The sequence below is a fragment of the Lissotriton vulgaris genome, chromosome 7, assembly GCF_964263255.1.
Source record: "Lissotriton vulgaris chromosome 7, aLisVul1.2, whole genome shotgun sequence".
In the NCBI taxonomy this organism is placed as follows: Eukaryota; Metazoa; Chordata; class Amphibia; order Caudata; family Salamandridae; genus Lissotriton; species Lissotriton vulgaris.
The window spans coordinates 1,345,866,100-1,345,892,216 of NC_141695.1; the positions used below are offsets into that span (position 1 = coordinate 1,345,866,100).

The 26,117-nt window shown below is 44.2% G+C and overlaps 1 protein-coding gene across 3 annotated transcripts in view; it reads right to left on the minus strand.

Annotated features, from left to right (window-relative positions):
- The window catches only part of LOC147703659 (serine protease 27-like), a 337,557-nt gene that overhangs the window by 215,093 nt on the left and 96,347 nt on the right, over positions 1 to 26,117 (minus strand). For all 3 annotated transcript variants that reach the window (XM_086931995.1, XM_086931996.1, XM_086931997.1), the window contains exon 4: positions 5,830 to 5,992. In XM_086931995.1, the coding sequence (XP_086788121.1) occupies positions 5,830 to 5,992 (163 nt within the window). The remainder of the gene's footprint in view (positions 1 to 5,829; positions 5,993 to 26,117) is intronic.

The following is a 26,117-nucleotide window of genomic DNA, read 5'->3' on the forward strand; positions in this document are numbered from 1 at the left end:
ACTGTGACGACGTTGCGGGGGCCGGGGACCCTGACCGCTCAGAGGAATAAAGGTGGGGCGGCCTGCGGAGGCGAGCCGCGAGCGTGATTGAGGACCAGCGGCGATAGAGGCGGAGCGGACTGCAGCGGTGTCAGGCGGCACTGCGGGTCCTGTCCAAGGACAGTGCTTCTGCCTCATACTGGCGCGCCCCTCCCTAGCTGTTGGCAGGAGGATCTTGGCTCAGCTGGCGTGCCTGGCGTTTGCAGGTGGGCCCCGCGCTACCTGAGGGCTGCTCGTCTGTGCCCCCCGCCCCTCTGACTGGCGTTGCTGTTGGCCGGAATATCGGGCCCCCGCTGGCGTGGAGGTGGGACCGCGCAGCGGGCAACCCTTTGCTGGAGACCCTGATCCACTCACATTGCCCCTGTATGCCCGCCATGTACTGACGTCCAGAGTGCGCCAGCTAATTGCTGCTACCGAGGCAGGCTGCATCAATGGCTCTGACACCCACAAACCTTTTCAGATTGTGAGGCAGCGGGTGAGCGGGAGCATCTCTGAAGAGCCTCTGCTGCCCTATTGTACGCACACTAGGGGCCCGAGAACGTCCATCTCCACTAACTGCGCACACATCGCGCTACCTAACCAGAGGAACGAGGCCCCCAGGCCTGCCTGTGGCGAATCAACGTTTTGGCGCTCTGTAGGCCACTGAACAGCAATAATGGGCCAGCCAGACCGAAATCAGCCCTGACTTAATTGTGAGCAGGCAAAGAAAATGGCGGACAACCCTGGGACGGAACAAACATCAGCGCCTGCGGTGAGTACGCAGCCCAATACTGCCGTGGACTTTCAAACCATGTTCTCGACGATCTAAGCGCCGCTAACCAACATAGACGGAAAGATTGATTCACTGATCTATGGAGTGGAGCGCATTTCCGAAAGGCTGGATCGGCACACGGAGCGGATAGACATGGCGGAGAGGCGGATCTCTGATGCTGAGGATGCGCAGCGCCAAACTGAAACTAAACAGGAAAGAACGGACAAAGTGCTGGCGACACTCATGGCGAAATCAGAAGACTTAAAAGCGAGGTCTCGTCGCAACAACCTGCGCTTCATGGGGATTGCGGAATGGAACAATACTGGTCCCATGGAACGCTATATTGAGTCCCTACTGATTGTGCTGCTAGGTAAAGACACCTTCCCGTCTGTCTTTATTGTTGAAAGGGCGCATAGATCACTGGCGCCGCTCCCTCCAACTGGTGCGAGACCCATCATAGCAAAACTCCTGAACTATAGTTTTCAGGGAAAATTATGGCAGGGCATGCATGACATTTGAGCAGCAGGTGGATAGGTGGAACAGGTTGTCGCTTTCCCTTGCTGATCAAATAGCGATAATCAAAATGGTTGTATTGCCGCGTCTCCTCTACTTGTTCACAAACATCCCGATTAAATTGACTTGCCAATTCTTCAAGGAGGTGCAAACCTTGCTCCTTCGCTTGATATGGGGAGGTAAGCAGGCCAGAGTGAACTGGGCTACATTGACGCAGGATTAGGCCAGGGGTGGATTCAATGCGCCAGACCTCTATCTTTATTATTCATGTTTGCAGGCACAATATGCATATTATTGGTTCCAGCCACCCGCTTTCACTCCGCATGTTGCGGTAGAAGATGGGGATACACACCCGGTTCCGCTGGCAGGGGTTATCACACATAACCGCAGGCACACACCCCGCGCAGAAATTAATTCAGTAGACGCAACTATAGGAGCGTGGCAGGCCATAGGTAAACTTACTGATAAATTACCTTAATACGCACCAGCACTACCCATAGCACACCATGCAGCCCTCTTTGTCACACAAGAGGAAGGCCCCATCAAAACCATGAGGGTAGTAGGGATCGTAAACATGCGGGATATATTTCTGGAGGGGCGTTTAATTCCGGAGGAACACCTGTCCTACATCACAAATCCCTCACTGCTGTTTCAGTTTACCATCTTCAGGTTGAGACGCGCGATTAGTAATCACTATCATATATACCCACACGAACCACCAAGATTACAAACCCTACAGCTACTACTGGTAGCACCATCACGACGCAAATTGATCACTAAACAGTATAAGAAGGTGAGGGGGGAGAGGATTTATGCGCCGGACAGAAGTCTTGCTCGCTGGAACCAAAGTTTAACTTCTCAATTATCAGACACAGATTGGGTGCGTATCTGTAGGCTGACGGGGTCCCTTACTCCTAACGGGAATTTGTGCATAATTCATTTGAAATATGTCCACCAAGCTTTCTACACCCCGGTCTGGCTTCATAATATGGACTTAGAGACATGAGTTATTGTAAGCGGTGCGGTCAACCTGACGCTGACTTCCTCCACCTTGCATGGGAGTGTAGATGTGTGTTATTGTTCTGGGAGAGTGTGGTGCAGCGGCTACTAGAAATGACGGGACCACGCTGCTATGTTCACCTGCTGTATGCTTGCTGTGTTTTGTGCCGCAGTTGAAAGGAGCAGTGGGAAAGTTTGTTTGTATTGTACTCCTGATGGCTAAGGGTTGAGTGGCGCTACATTGGGAAAGTGTCTTAGCCCCAACTATTAAATTGTGGATTAAGGATATGCAGCCTGATTCATCAATCTCCCGTTTTGCGAGGCCCTAATAGCGAATTATAGCGATTCGCTATTAAGGACTCGCAAAACGGGATTCATGTAGGATTAGCAAAATTTATTGCGATTCCTACTGATTCCTTATTTGCGATTAGCAAATTGCTAATCGCAAATAAGGAAAAACTCCCCATTCATTCCTATGGGCCAAAAGGCCCATAGGAATGAATGGGGAGTATTCCTTATTTGCGATTAGCAATTTGCTAATCGCAAATAAGATTGCGATTTGAAGGGTGCCAGGGGTGTCCAAAGGACACCCTGTAGCACCCCTCAAATGCACATTTGAACAGGTGTTGCGCACACACATGTCCAGAGGACATGTGTGTGTGTAACATGCAAAAGAAAAAAATGCACTAAAGTGCTTTTTACTCTTTTTTCGCAATTTACCACCAAGTCAGACTTGGTGGTAAATTGCGACCAAATATTGCGAATTCGCAATTTTCAATTGGTTGATTAATTGGATTTAAGGAATCTCTATTAGAGATTCCTTAAATCCAATTCCTCGCAAATATGCGATTTCGGTAATAACGATTTTTGCATTTGGGATGATGAATCCCAAATGCAAAAATCGCACTCGCAAACGGCCAGATTCTCAGAATCTGGCCATTTGCGAGCGCAATTCATGTTGATGAATATGGCCGATGGTATATTGCAATGAGAAACTGGCACTATATGCGGAGGAACTACCTATGATATCGAGGCCAAGAGACATATGGTAACCGCTCAGACAACATCTTCTTCAGCAAACGGACACCACTCAACAGTCTGGATAATGACATGGTGCTGTAAGAACAAATGTAACGATTTATTGAGGTGTGTCATGATGGCGATTAGGTATACAGAAGTACTATGTTGCTGCGTATTCAGTGGGTCACAGAGTTGTTGTGAGGTTTATTGGTGTTATAATTCTCCATAGAGCTGTACTGTGCATATTTTTGGAAAAACAATAAAAATATATTTTTTTAAATAAGTCCGATTTTAGCCCTGTCTGCTGCAAAATGATATCCCAGTCGTGAAAATTGAGGATTCGTGCAATCATAGAATGTGGTCTAGCCCGTGGCGGAGGCCACTGCTGCAGGGCCCTATGTGCACGTTCGACCACAAAGCACGAGGAGAGTGCGCTCTCAGTGATCCAGGAGTTGAGCCATCGTGTGAGGAACTTTCCTGCGTCATTCCCCTCACAATTTTCGAGACTACCCACAAAACTGAGGTTGTTTCGTCGTGCTAGTACCTCTGCGTCCACCAGCCACAGGGCCAGACCTTTGGTTAGTTAGTCCAAGGCAGCAACTTTGTGTTGGAATTTGGACACAGCGTCTTCCATCCCTGTGACACTTGTCTCAGTCTCCGTTATGCGATCCACGGCGTTGTGAAGGGCTTGACATAGCAGCCTCACCTCTATACCCAATGCGCCAATTTGGGTCTCTCTCAAGTGCCTGCCTGGACTGGGTAAAGGCAGCTAGAAGGGAAGCTTGTCTGGTAGGCTTGCCACGCTGTCCGGGTTTTATTGCTGTCACCGTGAATCTGTCTATGGTGCTCTGCTTAGTGCCAGCCCGGGGGTCTTGCCCTTAGACATGTTGCACAGCGGGTTGTTGTCAAGACCGAGTTTCCAGATTCTGGCTGCCCCCTCAGGTCAAGTAGCACCCTAGCTCCGGACACCGGGGATTGTCACAGCTACTTCTCGCCTTGTCCCAGAATGAGCCAGGGCCTCAGGCACCCCCTCTAGGCCCAGCCGAAAAAGGAGCTCAGGGTCACAAAATTGTCTACCTCTGACCGCCCACCCACTCCTTCCTGCAAAATTAGCTGCGCTCCATAGGTCAGGAGGGTTCACCGCTGCATGTCCTGCTGTTCTTATATAGTGGCCGACTGTGTAGGGGGTCTCTCCAGGTCTAGACACCTTGCCCTTGATCGTTGCACCAAAGACACAGCCCTCTGTATTCAGACAGTGACTCAAGGGGGCAGCAGCTGGTGGTGCGCTAGCGGAGGGCCGAGGGAGGCCCTCCGGCCACAAGCCGCAGTGGGACCGCCACAGGGAGTATGCCCCCTCCCAAGGAGGTTCCTCACCTCATCATGCACCACTGTCGCAGGATCTGTGCCTCAGGGGCCGCAGTCCGGTCACTCACCGTGTCTCTGCGCCTCCCCTGGATAGGCGCCGCCAGCCAAGGATGATCGGGCCACCAGCCCTGCCCAGGCCTTTCTCGATGTCGGCGGCCCACCTGTCTCTCGCTAAACCTCCTGTATACGCTCCAGGCCGGGCTCAACAACACTGCGGCACAGGGCCCAGAGACAAGTCTGCATGGCCGGGCCCAGCCCCCTTCGGGAGGCGCGTATAACTCTGCTGCGGACGCGGCCCACAGTGTGTACCGGACTGCAGAATCACAGGCCATGTGGCATTCCGCGGCAATTGTTCTACTCTAAATGCAGCCTCAACGCCACCAGGGGGGTGTCAGGTGGCACAGACAGCCGCCCCCGAAAGAATGAACTGGATTCAGGAGGATTACTGGAGGATATTGGCCCGGGCTCGCGGAGCTCACTCAGAGGGCGCCCGCCATAATGGACCGCTTGGCTCTGCCCTGCTCTTTTATTTTTATCCATAAACTTGCACATGCTTTCAAAACAATATTACAATAGTTCAGGGGCAACTTTTACCTGGAAAGAGAGCACACACAAATTGCATCAGGAAAATCCAGCCGCCAGTATGGGGGGAAAAGCGTGCTACTTTTTAGAAATGTACAGTTTCCAGGTTTTCCCATGACTTTAACAACTCTGCCCCCCGCAAAAAAAACAGCAAAAATACAAAATAATAACTATCACTTAAAAAATTGCAAAAACTGTGTTGAAAAAAAGATTTTTTGTACAACTCTGCCTGTCTTGAGAACATGGAAAAAGGCAATCTTAGCATAGCAAACCTTTTGTTGATGCCACCTTCAGGAAAAAACAAATTTTCTTGCAAATATCTTTTTCCTTTTTTCCCCTAAAAATCTCCAACTTTTGCTACATTTTGGCTATTTTCTCAGTGCCTCCCATAAACCCTGGATATCTTTAGAATGCCCATCATGTGGGAGGGGAGAAGATGCAAATTTGGTCTGGTTATCTTTTGTGGGTAAAAGGTTATGAAAACTTAAGCACAAACTGCCTTCACAGCAACACAGTTCCTCATCCCCACCATGGCGCTTCATGAGTTCTTTCATACTTACGGGGAGAAGCAGTGGGCCGCAGAGAGCACCCACTGGTTGGCGATGAGTGATCCTCCACAATGGGGGTGACTGTTCACATAGATGCTGACCTGCCAGGGCCATGCCCCATCCTGAGCATCTTGTCCTCCTACAATCCGCGGGGAGACCAGTGGTGATCCACACACTGCGATAGGATTAAAGTTATCAAAAGTAAATTGAAGTCTTCTAATGAAAGGACTTTCATCAGAGTGTCTGTTTGTGCCAAATACAACAGGGGTTTGCAGTTAAGTCTAACCATAATGGTAACAGTGTTGAATTCATACTAGCCATACACAGTAACAGCAGTAAGTGGAGAACAAAGGACAGAAATTAGAAATGCAGAATCCGAAATGCTCCACTGCCTTCTGGCCAGGTTCTCACTGTAGAAATACTGTATATGCACATTTGAAGAGCTGGACTTACGAGTGCCAGATGACTGAATGGTGGGTGCTGTGTTATGTCTTCTGTCTCTCATTTAGCAAAAAATGCGGCCTATCAGTTTTCCCCTTGGTCTGCTATTTCTCTTTTTTCCCTTCTTTACAGAGTGAGGGAGTCAGTACTAATGCTGCAGCCAAAGAAATGTATCTGCCATTGACCCTTCCCCTCTCGTGCTCCGAGTAAATGGTAAAACCATCCTTAATGTAGAAGCCACATTAAGCGTGTCTCATGTACGTTAGACACAATCCTTACATAGCTTAGCCAATTTATACCACAGTGCATCTCTAAAATTGAATTACAGACAAACATCCTTGTGTCTCGTCTGCGCCATTGTTCTGGGCCTTCCACGACATAAACACCCATGCACAGCTGCCTACAGCCTCTGTCTAGTAGCCAACAATATATATTTCAAGAAACAAATATTATTTTCTTGGTAGCAGCTTCTATATACATATAAGAATGTGTAATGAATGTGCCGTAGCTTTGGGAAATGCTGTTTCCAATTTGTAATTTTTAAGAGATTACAAATGTTACTTTAATCTAGTTACCCACAAGCAATTCTATCTGAGAGAGGCCAAGCATTGGATGTTACACCTAACCTACTTCAGGAAGACTCGTTAGCTTAGGGATTAGCCTAAGCTCTTGAGCTATTGTTCTGGCATGGCGCAGAGCAGGAAGCTAGCTGTGAAACCTGTGTGTGCGTACCTCATTCTTACTCGTCTCATCAGAGATCACTCTTTGGACGTACAGTCAGTGGTGGCTGCTGCTTAATAGGGGTGGCGGGGGATTAAAAAATAACCACTTACCTGCAGGCCGGCCGCTGCCTCCCAGTCCTTTTCGGGTGTTGACACGCAGGAAGCACACAGGCTTCCCTAGCCAATCATGATGCTGCTGTCACCATGACAGCAGCGTCGTGATAGGTCTGAGAGCCGTGGTTTGGCGCTCAGTCAGGGACTATATGAGATTGTGCATGTTCTCGACCCAGGCTGTGCAATACAGCAGGTGGAGAACATGCAAAGTGCGCATGACTGATTGGCCAGCCCAAGACGACCGGTTGAACCGTCATGTGCACTTAGAGTGTTCGGCCAGTCCAGCCCGCACCTAAACAGGGACGAAAAAATAAAATGATAATAATCCGTTATTGTCATTTAATTTTTCCTTTTTAAACTGCTCGCAGAGCACTGGGGCGACACTCCTCCACCTTAGCGAAGGAACCGCTGCTGTGTGCAATGAATGGTAAGAAAGGAAGAGAGCTCTTAATCTGGTATCTGTGTATTTGAAGGAAATTGAATATGATTTTTAGATAGACCCTAATAAAATCACTCAAAATATGGCTACTTTGCATTGTAGTAAAACTATGGGTGCGTCTCTTAGAAAAAGCTTAGAGTAGACTGATGTTAGGTTCTGATGGTGCAGACCTGCTAAGAGCCCAGGGGTCCTTGAATATCCACAACCGCAAGCACAGGTAGACTTGCTACCAGTGACAGGAACTTGGGAAAAAACAGGTAAAGGAAATGAGAAAACCACCTGAATCCATTTTGCTCACTGTTGCAGAATCGTCTCAGTAGTGACAGCCCATGTTACCATTAAGATGTGGACATAGCTCAAAACTATTCCAGAGGGAAAACAGAGTATGATAGGTAAGTGTATTTGACCAGCCGAGTTATGAATGCAGCACACACATAGGTTTACAAAGCTTACCAGCTTCAGCAGTGGACGTTGCTCTGATGAGCCTTGGACTGACCTGGAATCCTGCTGTAAGCCCCCTGGGTGCTGCCGCAAACCCACTGGGCAGAACTATAGAACAAACAAGTAGAGAAGACAAACCAACAAGAGAGTTGTGTTGGAGCATTCCGTGTTTGGAATGCAAGAGGCATCACTGATGGAATAGGAATTGACAGTTGATGAAGGGGCTAGGAGATGTGGACATCGTTGTATGATCCATGTAGCAGAGTTGGCAATAAAGAAGGTTTTGAACTCATTTGAAGCAAGAGTCTACTTTACAAATTGGCGACAGAAGATGCGCAACTTTGCGTGAACCCACGAAGGAGGAAAAGATTGGGTAATGTAAAGGATGCAGAAGAAGTGAAATTGGCCGATGTAAAAGGACTGCGGTGAGCAGGACGGTGATTTGAATGAAGAAGAAGTGAAGCATAAGGAAAATGGCTTACGAGTGAATTTGAAATATAATAAAAGAGATTTGATTTGATTTGATTTGGCATTTATAGAGCGCACGATTGCCCATGGGCGTCTTGGCGCTGTGTGACATAATAGACCAGCTAGCTTCTATTTGAGGTTTAAAGACTTGCCGTGAACAACCAAGTTTTTATCTCTTTTCTAAAAAAGAGCAAGGAGGGGCTGTTTTTGATTGACATTGGGAGCAAGTTCCAAATCCTGGCTGCGTGCAGCCTGAAACTTCTCCCACCCCATCTAACCTGATTGAATCTAGGTACCTGAATCATTTTCTGATGGCTGGATCTCAAGGATCTGGAAGGCTCATACCATTTCAAGTGATTTTTCAGGAACTGCCAGCTCGTTCCATGGAGTGCCTTGTATGTCAGACAGAGGGATTTGAATTGAACTCTTTTGCCGATTGGCAGCCAGTGAAGACCAATTAATCTGTGCACTACTGGTTCAAACTTTGGGATATCTAACACCAGCCTGGCTGCTGCATTTTATAGACGTTGTAGTGTTGCCAGTTGCTTGGCCTGAATCCCTGCATAAAGCGCGTTTCCAAAGAGCTGCACCTTGCGCGAGAGGAATAGTGCGTGAAGCGGTGGTTCGGACGTTGTGCACAAGAGAAGGTGATTGAAGTATCGCGTGCACTGCAACGTCATTGCGCGAGAAGGAGAAGTATTGCGCGTGCAGGAAGAGGATTGTGACATCTAGTAGCAACACAAGATTCACACACGCTGATTGGCGAGCGTGTGATCTCATCACGTTTGGAGGCCATTTTAGCGAGTTGGGAAGACTCGTATTCGTTTTAGGGCAGAACACGATTGTTGCCGGTTCGAGTACATGATCTAAGGAGAAAAGAATGAAACGTTGGGAAATGCCATTGTAACGAGTTGGGAAGACTCGTATTCACTGAACAACGGTGCACACGTATTGCTAATTCGAGTGTGCAGTTCTAGTTGAAAAATCGTTGTACGAACAATGTTTCATCTGGCATATGGTGAATAAGGGATTTAAAAGTTTGTGAATACTACAAGCAGCAATTGTAGACGGCCATTTTGGATAGGGAACTATGGAGTAACATTTAGGAACAAGTTTTGACAGTGTTTTAAGAATAAAACTGACACAAATTTTGAACGGCCATCTTGGATAAGAAATGAAAGTAAATTGAGAGACAGTAGTGGTAGTGTTTGTGAATTACAACAAACACAAGTAACGAAGGTTAACTATATTGTTAAGCTCAATTAAAGGAATATATATACAGAAGAAAATGTGTGCAGCACAAACATTTACATTGACGCCACCAATACCATTCCTGACAGAACCTGGAGAACCGAAAATTAGATGGCAAGAGTGAAAGGTGTATTTTAAAAACTATATGTTCACTATAAAAAATGAGGATATGACGCCAGAAATTAAAAAGGAATATTGTTACACTCCTTAGGACCAGAAGGGATTAGGCAATATGAGAAAATGCAGAAGAAGGAAAGAGGTGAAGATGAAACAGATGTCTACGAGAATGCGTTAGATGACTCAGAAAGATATTATGCACCAACAGTATGTGTAGCTATTGACAGGTACAAGTTTTTCAGAAGAAAACAGGAGCAGAATGAGAAGATAGATGATTATTTAAGTGTTTTAAGGAGAATGGCGGAGAAATGTAGATTTGGACAAATAGAAGAAGAATTGATAAGAGATCAGATCATCATGCTGACAAATAATAAAAGGGTGCAAGAAAGGTTGTGGGCTATGGGAGATGGAACATTGAATAAGGTACTGGCTGTAGTGAGGAAAGCTGAAGTATCTGTCAGATGTGCAAAAGCAGCTCTGGATGATGAGAAAGGAAAAGATAAAGAAGAAGTGTGCGTTGTAAGAAAGACTATAAGAGCAAGCAGTGTAGGTGCAGAAAAAAAAGATAAGACTAATGATATAAAGTCGGATAAGAAATATATTCAACCAACAAAAAATGAATACAGAAGAGGAAGCCAAACTAACTTAGCGTGTTATAGATGTGGAAGCTATACACATTTGGCTAATAGTAAAGCTTGTAGGGCAAGAGATCAGAAATGTACAGTATGTGGTTTAATTGGTCACTATGCAAGAGTTTGCTATAGGAGAGATAAAACTACAAGGATAAAATATGTGACAAAGGAAGAGGATGAAAGGAAAGAACGAGATTCAGAAGAAGATTCAGAAGATGATGATGAAATTTTTATGTTAAGAGATTTTATTTTAGATGTTAAGAGTAAAGGAAGAAGTAAACCAAAATGTGAAATTGATGTGGCGGGGGTGAAAGAGATGTTGGTGGCTGATTCAGGGTCGCCATATACTATCGTTAATTTGGATATGTGGAAGGAAAAGTTTGAGAAAGAAATTGGTGTTGACTTAATGAAAAGTGATATCAATCCAAGAAGTTTCACTGGGGAAAGCATTCCTATGGTGGGGTGTAGAGATGTGACATTTGTGTTCACAGGGAGAGTAGCAGAGGGAAGAATGTATGTTGCTGAATATGGACCAAGTGTTTTGGGATGGAAAGATCAGGCAAGTTTAGATATAATACTAAATCCGAATGCTAAAGAACAAGTTATGGTGTTGGGTGAGAATGATGATTTAGCAAAAGAAATTAAAGAAGAGTATAGTGATGTTTTCTCAGGGAAAATTGGTATGCTTAAAGGATTCAAACATGAGATAAAATTGAAGGAGAATGCTGTTCCTGTGAATTATAAAGTGAGAAACGTTCCATTTGCTGTAAGGAATGAATCAGAGAAAGAATTGATGAGGTTGGAAACATCAGGAATAATTGAAAGGATTGAGTCATCTGTGTGGATGACTCCGATTGTTGTAGCTAGGAGGTCGAATGGTAAGATCAGATTGTGTGTGGATTTGAGAGGTGTGAACAAGGAGATCCTAGTGGATAAATATCCTTTACCAAAGATAATGAGCTATTGGCTAAAACAAAAGGTATGAGATGGTTTTCAACGGTTTATTTATCGTCAGCATACCGTCAGGTTCAATTACATAAGGAAAGCAGAAAAATAACAGCTTTTATAACACTGGCTGTTTCCAGTATGTTAGAATGCCATTTGGGCTAGCCTCTGCGGCGGCAGTCTTCCAAAGGATTAGGAGTGAGATTTTGAGAGATATTCGTGGTGTGTTGTATTTTCAAGACGACATATTAGTAATGGGGGAGAATAGGAAGATTCATGATCAAAGGTTAAAGGATGTATTCAATGTTTTGAGGAATAAGGGACTAACAGCGGAATATGGAAAATGTAAGTTTGCTAAACAAAAAGTGGCTTATTTGGGTCATAATATTGGTATTGATGGTATATCTCCAAAAAAAGAATTATTAGAGGCGGTGAGTGAAGCACCGGAGCCAAAGAACAAGGATGAACTCCGTTCATTTTTAGGGTTGACGGAGTATTACTCCAAATTTGTGAAAAATTTTGCGGAAAAGTCTTATGATTTGAGACAATTATTCAAACAAAGGAGTAAATTTGACTGGAATGAAAAGTGTAGAGAAAGTTTTGAGATCTTGAAGAGGGAGGTATGCAGTGCCACACCTATTAAGGGATTTGATCCAGATTTAAGGAGTGTGTTAACAGTGGATGCCAGCGGAAAAGGTTTAGGTGCAGTTTTGACACAGAATGAAGGTGGTGATAAGGAAGTAGTTATTGGATTTGCGTCAAGGAGTTTAACACCAGCTGAAGAACTTTATTCTGTAATAGAAAGGGAGACCCTAGGTTGTGTGTGGGGCATGGAACATTTCAGAGCGTATTTATGGGGAAATGAGTTTGATGTAAGAACAGATCATAAGCCATTAGTGAATTTATGGACTACGAAGGTATGATAAGAGCATCGGCGAGAACAGCAAGGCTTTCAATGAGATTGCAGGATTACAACTACAGGATCAAATATTGTCCAGGTGTACAAAATAAAATTGCGGACTGTTTGAGTAGAATGCCTTTACCAATTAAAGAAGTACCTAGGAGTGAGTGGGATGATTATCAAATTGCTGTGGTAGAGGAAGAAGTCGTCAGGTCTATTGATAAAAGAGAATGGGTTTTGCATTATGGAAAAGATGAGTTGATGGAGAAAATTAAAAAGAAGGTTTTGGAAGCTTGGGGAGAAAGGAAACCAGATGCAGCAGAAGAAAAAAGTTTTTGGGAAGTAAGAAGTGAGTTGAGTGTTGAGTCAGGATTTGTGTACAGAGGAGGAAAGATGATACCACCAAGACTTTTGAGAAAAAGGATAGTGGATTTATGTCATGAAGGGTATTTTGGCATTGTTAGGACAAAGAAGAGGGTTAAAAGTTCATATTGGTGGCCAGGTGTAGATATAGAGGTGGAAAGGGTTGTGAGGGAGTGCAAAGAATGTGCTGATTCGGATAAAAGTTTAACAACGATGAAGCCACAATTGTCACCTGTGCAATGTCCAGAAATGGTTTGGGATCTGATTGCTATTGACTTTGTTGGTCCAGTTCAGAACAAAATTGGAGAGAGTAAGTTTATTATAGTTTTGATAGACTACTTTAGGAAGTGGGTTGATTTAGAAATTGTTGAGAAAGCTGATGCGGAAACAGTGATAACTTTTCTGAATGGTGTATTTTTGAGAGAAGGTTTGCCTAAAAGAATGATTAGTAAGTGTATAAATTATTTTATTGTATAGTTAGTAAAAACCGTTACAATATGAAATGCAATATTATTTTAAAATATATAGAAAAATACATTCTTATACAAGTGTTAAAACAACCGTTAATTAAAATGGTAAAGAACACTGGTGTTTTTGGTGTCCTAATGATTCAAAGAGCGGATTCAATATTAGGAAATGCGTATTAAGAGTCCTAGAGATTCAAGTTTGTGATTGCTCTTTGCAAAGTTTTTTTCTTTTTTTTCAAAATTAATAACATATTTAATTGTTCGACAGATAAATTGGGGATCCACCGAGTCCAACGCTTGTAGAATCGCTGAGCGGCATGTACGAATTCCTTTTTCATTAAATTTTGCCTTTAGTAGGCTCTGGCGTTCACTATCCAATGCAGGACAAATGCAGATCAAGTGAATAATGTCTTGTACAGCAGCACCACATAGATCGCACTCCCTTGGGCCGGTGTCCTCGAGCCGGGTTGGTCGGTATTTGTTGGCAATTTGCCCATACGTAGTTTTAGGTACATTAGTTTGAAATGTGATGGAAAAGCAAGCCCTAGATAGGCTGCAGGTACCGGCTTTTTGTAAGATTGTATTATCAACCAGGCGTGTGAGCGATGTCTCAGAGTGTTTTGTCATGGATCAGCGAATGCATGTTAGCTGCCCTTTTTACAGCCTGCTTGAATAGGGATACAGGTAGCTTCCTTTTCCACAATGACGCCAATTCAGTGATTTCAAGGGAGGAGTTTAGGTACTTCGCGTACTGGGAATTAGGATTGCTTTGCATGGCTTGCCAAATGGCGAATGATTAGTGATAATGGAACGCATTTTACAGCAGTGAAGGTTGAGGATTTAAAAAAAAGGAATGGCATAACGCATGCATTGACGTCTGTATATCATCCTTCGGGTAATGGCGCAGTGGAGCGGTTTAATTGTGTCATTAAAGGGACTATCCAAATTGCTTGTGAGAATAAGAAGAATTGGGAAGTTGAGCTTAAAAAAATGTTGTGGGGTTATCGTCTTACACCTTCTCTCACTGGTTTGAGTCCGTTTGTGATGATGGGAGGTAGGGAACCATTCACGAGAGATAATATAGGATGGATGGACAGTACGAAACATATTGAATGGTCACCGGAGAAAGTTAAAGAGAATATTATAAGAGCACAACAGGTATATAAAAGAAATTTCGAAAAAAAGAATGTGACAAGGATGGAAAAACTTGAAGTTGGAGATTGGGTAAAAACTAAGAAGTGGGGTAAAATGGCTAAAGGAGAAAGTGTATTTTCAAAGCCATGTAAAGTTGTAGAATGTCTGAGAAACTCGGCTAGACTTAGTGATGGTCGGGTATGGCATATGAGTCGAATAGCTAAATGTAAAAATGTTAAAAAAGCACAAGAGGAGGATGTTGGGGGAAACTACAGCTATGTTTGACGAATGGTTGTGGGAAGATGAAGTAGAAGATGGAGTGGAAATTGAAGAAGGGAATGATCTGGGAAATGAAGAATTATGTGAACAAACTTGTGCAGATTCAAGGAGGTTGGGAAGATTTGGAAGAGTCATCCATACTCCTCACAGATTTAGAGATTATATGTTGGCATAGATTTTTTTGTTTGTTTTATCTTTATAGTTTTTTTAGTGTTATTTATTATTATAAAGGGGGAAGATGTGTTGTGTTGGAGCATTCCGTGTTTGGAATGCAAGAGGCATCACTGATGGAATAGGAATGTATGGGTAGATATTCTGGGGAGGGACAGTTGAGGAAGGGGCTAGGAGATGTGGACATCGTTGTATGATCCATGTAGCAGAGTTGCCAATAAAGAAGGTTTTGAACTCATTTGAAGCAAGAGTCTACTTTACAAAGAGAAAGAAAGGCAAAAGGGAACTAGCAAGGAACTAACAGGGAAACCGAGGGAACCGAAATGGAAGAAAAGAATAAACTGTAGTGTAGTTCCTAGTTTCCCACTAGGCCCTGCGCATTGGAATAACATAAACAGTAGTATCGACGTAGAAGTGCGGATCTTCCAGGCCTCTACTGACTATGCTAAACTTAATTAGGTTTGTTACCAACTAGCTCAGAGGTCACTGGAAACTTTCTTGACTGAATAGGAAGTGATCAGCACAGACAAGAAGGGATTCAGTTTTCCAACAACCGTGCAACATGACAACTTTGCTCCTCAGATTAAGAGTCAATCTCTAGGGTCGTGTGAAACAATAGACAGTTATTTTACTCAGTCAGGTTAGTGCAGTTTACTTTCACAATATGTAGAGAATAGAGAGACGGGCGTTTGTCAATAAAGGGTTAACATTTATTGAACAGTCTTTCTTCTCGTACAAGAGAAATGTATTGCCACAATTGCAAGACTTGTTATGATAAAAAGTACGTACAGTAAGATAAGTATTGCGAAATAATACTGTAAAAGCATTGATATGGTTTCTTAGCCATACAATGGTTTAAAAGTAATAAAACATATATACAGTCATATATACATTAGGCTAAAATACTCAACTGGTGCTTCTAACTACGCCTACCCCAGTGTACCTGACCTAAGCCTAATACGTGGGAGGGGAGTAAGTAAGTAGCTTTAAGTTAAGTTGGTTTTGCCAAGGTTTGCTTCAAGAATTCTCACTAAGGGTTTAGTCAACACCATACCTCTGAATAGAATGATGGAGGTCTGGTATCTCCTTCAGGGGGAACTCGGTATCCCAGTCACCCGCGAGGGCAGACCAGAAACGCTGGAGCTGGATTTCTCTGCAGGAGAAAGGCAGCGTCTCTCTTCAGCGCGTCGAGGAGGAGAAGGAGGGGGGACAGCGTCCACGGGCAGCTGGCATCTGCTGGGCGTCTTTGCAGAGGGACAGCTGTTCAGCTCCTAGTTACACCACACCATCGTTCGCGCTTTAGCAGCGATAATAGTATCAGCAGCTTCAGGCGACGGGCAGCAGGGTGCTGCAACAGGGTTGCTTCACCAACAGCAACGAGACAGCTAGCAACAGGCAATTAATTGCTTAAGGCAACGTTGGTAATATTTACACCTGACAGGTGCCTGGTTTGACGTAAGTTTGCTGGACATAAGACGTCAATTAAAGATGTCACTAGGAAGTGATAGCTATCAGTTGCTCATTAGAGTTCCATTACTAATCAAAACACAGCAAGCGGGGATTTCCAGGTTTGCTGAGTTTTTATCTTGTTGAAGAACTCGGAGTGTTAATCTAGGAATCTCAGATAGTGACTTCTGCTCTGTCATTGCACTAATTGGTTGCAAAGGAAGTGGCAGAGAAAACTATTCTGGAATGTGGCTCTGTTCGTGTGAGGCCAGAGATGACTTTCTGAATATCGCACTTGAACGGTTATGCCAATATAGGGAATAAATGGATTTATAGCCGAATAGGGGCATAAGGTCACAGTATCGATCAGGATCCTAGATAAGCACGCAACACCCACTCCACGGGTTCATGTCCATCAAGTTACTAAAACTAGAGCAATAAGATGCATGTGTAACATTGCCCACCCCAAAATACATATATGCATTTGAAATAGGCGTATATTGTAATACGTGAAATTTTTAGGTACTGTACATTTTTGAAGCATAGAAATCATTAAAAAATTATAGCATATGAAATCAATGAACGATTATGCAAAAAGAATTACACATGAAATATCTCTGAAACAGAAGAAGGGCGAGATAAATCATCACATATAAATGCATTGCAATAAATGTGCTAGAGGCTGGTGTAAAGTTATTACGTCTCTAGATGTGTTTAGAAATAGAAGTTGAAGCTTCTGTTCTCTAAGAATAGTTTTTACGTTAAGCAAAGAATTGTTCGTGCCAAAAAAGGTCAATATTAAAAAATGTTCAATTCAAAAGAATTAATGCTTGAACGGGGAAATAGAGTTCCAACGCTTTTAGCAGTTTTTGTTGATCAAAACTGAAGGCCGAATTCAGAGTTCATGGGAACGCTGTGTGTCGGAAAGCTTCTTCAAAGTTATTATTTCTGTTCGGGTGAGAACATCATATCAGACAGGCTCCCAAAGAATTGGTCTACAAAATCAGGTGACAGTTCAACCAAATTCGATAGTGCTGTAACTTGGCAGGTGTGAGAATGATTGCTGTCATCATAGTCGGGATCAGCAATGCTCACAGAAGGTCGTACCTGGGTGATGTTGCTTTTGTCACTCGCTCCACTGTTACCACCTAGTCTTAGTACAGGAGTCTCAACGAATACCGTCATCAGGATTGGTAGCCGCTGGGGACAACACAATGCGTGAGCCGTTATCGGACTGAGCAAAGTATCGACGTCCATTGGTACTGCTGATGGAAGTGAAAGACAAATGTCCAACACGCACTCATCTCCGCATAGCATACATCGAAGTACCGGTAAGATACTGTTCTGCCATATAGGTCTGAATGAAAGGAACCAGGTCATGTTTTAGATCTCTCAGCCTGGCCAATCCAAGGACGTTAGTTATCCTGTCCCGGTAGCACATTGCTAGGATTGTCTCTTCCATTCCCATGGGAGCTATGTCTGAGCTTTGGTTTGCCATAACGAAGCAGGACGGACAAAAATAAAATGCCTGCTACAAGTCCCAAAAATAAGGGTATGCCGCCAAAAACAGAGTGGACAAAATTAGGAACGATTCCCAAAATTGCTTGAAAAGGTGTTAGCAGTCCCGTAAAAATCGTCTTAAATATGCCTGGGATGCCTGTGGCACTAGACATGTTAAGGAGTTGGCTAAGCATTTCTACGAAATGCACGGGGCAATTTGTTGATAAAAGTTCATGAACTTCAGTAGCTGTCCTTGCAACTAGAAGATCATACGTCTCCTTTGATGACGTTATGGGCACTGTTGTCTGCAAAAGCACAGACTTCATTTTGCTTAAAGTATCAATTCGTATAGAATAGAGATTCAGACGAGGCCAGATGGGAGTCACTGTGTCTGCAGGCCCACTCAGAAACAATGCCTGCATACAGCATTTGACCATGGATGTTACTCTTACTAGATAACTTTTCCCTGGCACTAGGCCACAACATCTGTGATCCGTTCTAAGAATGTAACTCCCGTTAGCGAGTTGCATAAAGAAGGGCTCTATCTGAGTTGCACGTGTGACAAGCTGGTGGCATGAAAGGTTGTTAGAATTTCCATCACAAGCTCCGTGTAAATTAATACCCTGGCACAAAAGTATACCGCTTAGTGAATGTTTGCAGTTTTCACCACTAAGAAATACATTTTTGTCGCTGTCACTATAGCAAGAATGTGTGTATGGTAATTTCCATTCTGATTTTACATATCCTTTACCCAATTGTTCATACTGGCCAGCAGGTATGTACTCAAGGCACTTTTTAAATCGGAAAGTTGTTATCGGAATAGTGATAATTCCGTGTATTATCCATTCAATGACAGGACTCTCTGACATTGTCAATGGTAATCTCTCAAGTTTTTCGATGCTCAGGATTGTATGGTCTGCTCCTTTCTGTGCCAAACTGATTTGTTTATCAGTAAGGTTAAAAATGGAAAATAATGACGTTGTGTTGATTAAACGCCAAGGCACATAGCCTGAACGAAGATTTTGCAGCGTCCAGCCTAATTGTATAATAGAACGTAATTGTGACTGGCCATGTTGTAGCATTAGCAAGTCTCTGTCTATCACATCAAAGGCAGAGGATACAATATTGTCCAACGAATATATTCTCGAAGACAGAGTCATTAACCCATTGTCTACTACAGAAAGTGATTTTTCCAAATTAATACGATCAATTTCTCGTATTTTTTCAGCTGTTTCAATTTGTGTGACTTTCCAAGCCTCGTTGTAAGCAGCATAGATACTGGTCCCTATGAAACACTTTTGACGCTGTTTGCGTGGTCCAAGAATGAAATCGCGCAAATCAGCACCATCTTTTAGTAAAGACAAGTGTTGTTTAATTTCAGCCAGTGTGGATGATGTTAGCCATTCAAGGCAGAGTTTCCCTACACTGTATGTTGTTATTATCCCTGGATGTTGTCTCTGGGAGTATCTAGGGTCTTGTATGGTCATTTTTAACCCCTGTGTTTTATTCAGGAATCTATCTTGACAGCTGTTTGTGTCAGTAGGCCAGATTAACCACTTTTTCCAATCAGGATGTGTTCTGTTAAAATGTAAAATTTGTGATACGTCTAACTCAATATCTGTAGTTGTATTTTCAGGTATTGGCTTTGGTATAGACGGTTTGTTTAGGTCTTTTATCTTAGCTAGGCCAAGACAGGATGTTTGGTGTATTGTGTCATTTAAAAACATCATTTGTTCTGGTATCATGCAGGTTCTGAATAGTGCTTCAAGCCCTTGTACCTGCCAATCTTTTGTACCCCAAATGGTTTTCGTTTCAATGTTATTTTTCCAATAATCAAAACCAAATGTCATCATTTTGTCATAAAATGCTTCTGAATATATCAATTTAGAATTTGTCAGCATTGTTTTCATTCCTGTTTTATCTAACAGTTTGTAATAAAACGTTTCTGCATCACTGGTGTTAAACCCTGAGAAGTATTTGAATTTCTCAAAAAATGCTTTAGAACTGCTTTTAGGTGGTGTAGCACAATGTTCCCATTGATTATACATAAAAACATTTCTAGGCTGTGCAGATTTATGCAAATAATGATCACCATAATGTGTGTAGCAGAATAATTGCTCATAACTAGATGAACCTTGTAAATAATCATGATCTGTGAATCTAGCCGACATTACTAAATCAGACATCATGTCATTAATACTGTTAAAGTCCCAATCATCAGAGAATGTACTAGGTTTTACAAAGTCACTTAAGGAAACCTTCAGTTGATGAGGATACTTCAGGATTTCGACCGGACCATAGATCTCATAGTCTGTTTTCTCCCATACTACCCCACCAGGTATTGGAATTGCTGTGACATTTACTGTTGACAGTTCTCTTTTCTTCACGTGGGATGATCTGTGTGGTTTGAGGACTAGGTTGATGTTCTGACTTTCTGTGTCCATTGTACTATATTTTCCCTCAATTAATTTTCCCAAACAAAGTACCATGATGAGCCAAAGCAGGAGGAAAAATACAACTAGACCAAACCAGAACTCTAGCCAAGGGGAAATAAGGTAGATTTCCTTCAGTTGATGAAAGAGTTCCGTTGCTTTTTCTTTAAAAGTCTTTTTTGTTTCTGGCATCACTTCGGGGTCGTTTTGATCTTCAGAGAAGTTGTCGAAGTTGATGAAATAACCAGAGGCAGTTCTCCGCCCCAGACATCACCATCGCTATCCCTGATGACTATAAGATCACACGCAAGGACCGCACCGACCACACAGGAGGAGGAATAGCTATCGTCCATAAGAAATCCATCCGGATCTCTACCAGCTCTGACGCCAACCTCGCTAACTCCGAACACCTTCACTTCCAGATCCACATCGACCCCAAGACAACTCTTAGAGGCACCCTCCTCTACAGGCCACCAGGACCCCGCGCAAAATTCAGTGAAGACATCACGGACTTCATCACCCCACACGCGCTCCCCTCCAAAGACTACATCCTTCTGGGAGACCTCAACTTTCACCTTGAAAAGAACAACGACCGCAACACCGCCACCCTCATAGACAACCTCGCCAACCTCGGACTTAAACAACTGGTCACTTCCCCCACCCACATTGCAGGTCATACACTCGACCCCATCTTCACCTCCAGCAATCATGTCTCCTTCAGCCACACTACTGATCTCCTCTGGACTGACCACAGCTGCGTTCACTTCACCTACAACAAGCCAAAACCCACCAACCACCTCCAACCAACTCTGCTAAGAAACTGGAACAAAATCACCACGGACCAGATCTCCGCATCGCTCCTTCTAAACTCCCCAGCCCACTCTTCTAACGCAAACGAAGCCACCGCCAACTTCACCCTATGGTTATCCAACACCGCCGACACCTTAGCACCACTGAAAAAACGTCAAAGCAAACCTGGCAACAAGAAGGCCTCATGGTTCAACGATGAGCTCAAGAAATCCAAGAAACTATGCCGCTCCCTTGAAAAGGCCTGGAAAAAAGACCCATCCACCAGCAACAAGGACGCCTTCAAAAGCGCCACCCGCACTCACCACCAACTGATCCGAAAAGCCAAGAAAACAGCATTCAAGGTTCGACTTGACAACAACGCCCACAACAGCAAGGAACTTTTCAACATCGTCAAGGAATTTTCCAACCCCTCGGCCAACTCCAACGACATCACCCCCTCTCAAACCCTCTGCGACTCCCTAGCCTCTTTTTTCCACAACAAGATTGCTGACATCCACAACAGCTTTGACAACCAACCCGGAAGCCAACCCACCCTACCATCTGCTGACCATCTTCCCCCCGTAAACACCCTTAACGCCTGGAACCCAATCTCCACTGAGGACACCATTCGCCTGATGAATTCCATCCACGCTGGATCCCCCACAGACCCTTGCCCTCACCACATCTTCAACAAAGCAGACTCCGTCATAGCACCGCACCTCCGAGACGTCATCAACTGCTCCTTCAACTCCGCCACCTTCCCAGAAGTCTGGAAACACGCGGAACTCACTATCAGGAATCCAGGTGCTCCAACGCTTCGCAGAGGCAGTACTGACGAATGTCCCGATCACCCTTCCACCGGTACCCTCGCTACAAGAGCAAGACCACCAGCAGCAGGGAAAGGGGAAGTGGACAGAGAAGAGAATACCTGTACTTCGACTGGCACCCTACTTCCAGCGACTGCTATTCATCTTGCCGCCATTTCGAAAGGTGCCTAATACACAGAAGGGGGAGAGAGAGAGAATATACCACAAACCTTCTGACACTGTGCTGACTATTCATAAATGATAAACGAAACTTGTCCTACCAGTTTCTGCCCAGGTATTTGCCTCTCTTCTATATTTTGGAAGGTTATCTGACTGAACTTCCTGCAGTGAAGACATATACGAACATTAGTATCTCTCCCCAGAATAGTACTACACAGACACACACTCTCTCTATGAACCCTAATTGTACCTGTGAAGTTCTTCGTCAGACTTTGTCTTGGGGTTCTGTGCAGAGATATCTTCGGGTCAGAAGTGCAAGCAAAAGTTCACGAATTCCATGAAGCACGCAAAAAGGAAAGAAGGTAGGTTCAAAGGGAAGGAAAGGCAAGGAGAAACGCACGGGGGAATGACTGCGGGGGAATGCGAGTGAAGCAATACAGTTTGGATATTGGTTGACTTGACGAGAAGATGAAACACCTTACTTGTAGAGTTCAAGTTTCTCTTCAGGCTGAATACTCAACTGCGTCTTGTCAGATTGAATCCTCGTTGACACTCGTCTTCTCCTGACGAACCGCCGGATAGTGGATGACAGCTGTCACAGCTCTTAGACTGCGATGGGGAACTTCGTCTGACCAAGGTGCCTCTCTGAGTAATGAGAGCGCACGACAAAGATTTCTCTTATGAAAGTCTCTGGAAACTCTGATACTATGGTACTTAGAAAGTCTTAGATAATTGCTGTTAATCTCCCGTCATGAATAGTTGACGCGGAGCAGCGACAAGAACAAGCTTCTCGAACGGAATCTTCGTTGAAGTGCGCAGTTAGGAGCGCGCGCCTTCCCGAAGTCCACTAGAGGGCGCATCGATTGGATGCAGTAAATGGAACATTGAGCGGCCATCTTAGGGAGGGGAACTATATACAGTCTTAGTAGTTCATTAGTTCATTGACTCGGATTACCTCTGGAATTTCTCAGTCTGCCAGAGGGACAAGGAAACCACACATTAGCTCGTGCAGAGCGGGGCCAAGGCAGGGAGCTAACCAACAGTCTTGGGGGAACTACAGTGGCTACTCGGTGAATCCTGACAGTAACCCCTCCCGAGGACCGATTTATCGGTCTTGGTTTGTGTGGAAATCTGGAATGAAAGCGTTTCACCAGTTGTGGGGCGTGAATGTTGCTGACCGGTTCCCAAGACCTTTCTTCTGGGCCAAACCCTTTCCAATCCACTAAATACTTCAAATTCCCTTTTACATACTTGGAATCTAAAATGTCCTTAACCTCATATTCTGGATGCCCTTGGACTGTAAGTGGATCTGGAGGTTTGGTAAGCCGTATAGGCAATTGAACCTTTTTCAGCAAGGATACATGAAAAACTGGATGTACAGTTACAGTTTTACTGTAACTGGTCCTAACACCTTCTCAATAGTATAAGGACCCACAAATCTAGGCTGAAATTTTCTGTTACCTTTCAAATGTACATTTTTAGTGGACAACCACACCTGATCTCCTGCTTGGTACTGTGGGGGTTTTTTCCTATGTGAATCTGCAAACTTTTTATATGACGCCTTAGCTTTCTCTAGATTCTTTTCAGCCGATTTATGCAAAGAACTCAAGTCTAAAAGGGCCCTCTTGGCTGCAGGGACGTCTAACTCCTCTTGTAGCACCATAAAGTTTGGATGTCTACCAAAGTTCAAATAAAACGGAGAGTAACCAGTAGATGCACTCTTCGCATTATTGCAGGCAAACTCGGCCATCCACAACTTTTCGGACCATTCCCCACCTTGATCCAACAAGAATAGCCTCAAGTACTGTTCTAATTCTTGATTGGTCCTCTCTGTCTGCCCATCGGATTCTGGGTGGTAACTAGTGGACAATCTACCCTCTATCCCCATCCCCTTTAGGAAGGCCTTCCAGAAGTGGGAAATAAATTGGGGACCTCGGTCTGAGACCACTATCTTAGGGACACCATGAATTTTGACAATATTTTCACTGAATACTCTAGCTAATTGGACTGCCGTGGGAATTCCTGACAAAGGGACGAAATGACTCATTTTCGTGAATGTATCTACCACCACCAGGATGGTATCAAATCCCTTGCTCACGGGTAAGTCTACGATGAGATCTAAGGAAATCGTATGCCACGGGGAAGGGGGAGTGGGCAAAGGTTGAAGCAACCCTTGGGGAGCCTGTCTAGTGGGTTTACTCCGAGCACAAGATTCGCAAGACTGAACATACTTTTTGATCTGATCGGACATTCCAGGCCACCAAAAATAACGTTGCACTAATTCTTGAGTCTTGGCAATTCCTTTGTGACCCGCTAGAGGATGGTCATAACAATTTCGCAAAGCCTTTTCCTGAAGCTCGAGGGTTGGAAGGTATAAGGCTTCCTTGACATATGGTAACTGTTGTCGACACTGACGCTCTTCTCCGAGTAACACCCACTGTTGAATTTCTTCTGAGGTTAAACTCTTACGGACCTCTTCTTTGAAATTGTCCAACGTAAGCGCCCCCACGATCTTTGTTTCTGGGATGATTGGTTTTGCTTCTACGGTATGCTCAGATTCTTCGGTTTGAAGTCGAGACAGCGCATCTGCTTTCCCATTTTTGGGGCCAGGTCGGTATGTAATCACGAAGTCGAAGTCCGCGAAGTAAAGGGACCAACGCAACTGACGAGGAGTCAAGGTCTTAGCCGTCTTCAAAAATTGCAGGTTCTTGTGATCAGAATAGACGGTGACTGTGTGTCGTGCCCCCAACAGATAGTGTCTCCAGTCCTCAAAAGCATCCTTTACTGCCAATAGCTCTTTCTCTGTGATGGTATAATTTATTTCAGCAGAGTTCAATTTTCTGGAGCGGTACGCCACAGGATGCAACTGCCCAGTCTTTGGATGGCGTTGAGAGAGAACTCCCCCGATGGCCTGATCTGAAGCATCAGCTTCCACGTAAAACGGTTCGGCAGGATCTGCATGCAGTAAGATAGGGGCAGAGGTGAATTGTTTCTTCAGATTCAGGAAAGCGGAGTTTGACTCATCAGTCCATTCAAATTTTACTCCTTTCTTCAAGAGAACTGTGATGCGAGTAATCAATTGTGAAAATCCTTGAATAAATCGCCGATAGAAATTGGCAAACCCCAGAAACCTTTGAATTTCTTTCACATTCTTGGGAGCTGGCCAATCTTCCACTGCTTGTACTTTTCTTGGGTCCATGGTCACTCCTTGAGGCGAAATAACGAATCCCAAAAACTCCACTTGAGACACATGAAAAACACACTTTTCCAATTTAACAAATAGCTGGTTAGCTTGCAATCGTTCCAGGACCAAACGTACATGCTGGGTGTGTTCCTGAGGATTCTGCGAGTAAATCAAGATATCATCCAGGTAGATGATGGCAATCTTATCCATAAGATCGCTCATAATGTCATTGATAAAGTGTTGAAACACTGCAGGAGCATTACAAAGGCCGAACGGCATAACACAATACTCGAAAAGACCAAACTTGGTTCGAAAGGCGGTCTTCCACTCATGCCCTTCCTTCATTCGAACTAAGTGATAAGCTCCTCGTAAATCCAGTTTGGTGAAGATTTGTGCTTCCTTAATCTGATCCAGAAGAACTGAAATCAACGGCAATGGGTATCTATTTTTAATGGTGACCTGATTCAAGGCACGATAGTCTATGCAAGTTCTGAGACTACCTTCTTGCTTCTTCGGTATGAAGAACAGAGGTGAGGAAACTGGGGACTGAGATGGCCGGATAAATCCATTCGCAAGATATCGATCCAGGTATTCTTTTAAATGCACATTTTCGGCTTCAGTCAACGCATAAATTCGGCTACAAGGAAGAGCAGCTCCCGGTTCCAAGTCGATGGTGCAATCATAAGCACGATGGGGGGGCAATACTTCAGCTTCCTGTTCACTGAATACCGTCTTGAGATCTCGATACTCAGGAGGAATCTCTTCAGTCACAATAGCTCCAATAGACTGTCCGCCAAATGACAATAGCATGGACGACGTAGGCTCTTTTTCCGTATTCTTGGCTCCGTAACAGTGGGACAGGCAAAACTCCGAATGCAGACTGACTGTCCGGTTTTCCCAATCTATAGTCGGGTTGTGGAGGGTTAACCAGGGCAGTCCCAGGATCAATTGAAATTGAGGAGCATCGATCAAATTGAACTGCAACACTTCCCGATGCCCCTCTCCTTGAGTAATTTCCAATTCTTCGGTGTGACTAGTAATGGGTCCGGAGGTCAAATTGGTCCCGTCTACAGCACGT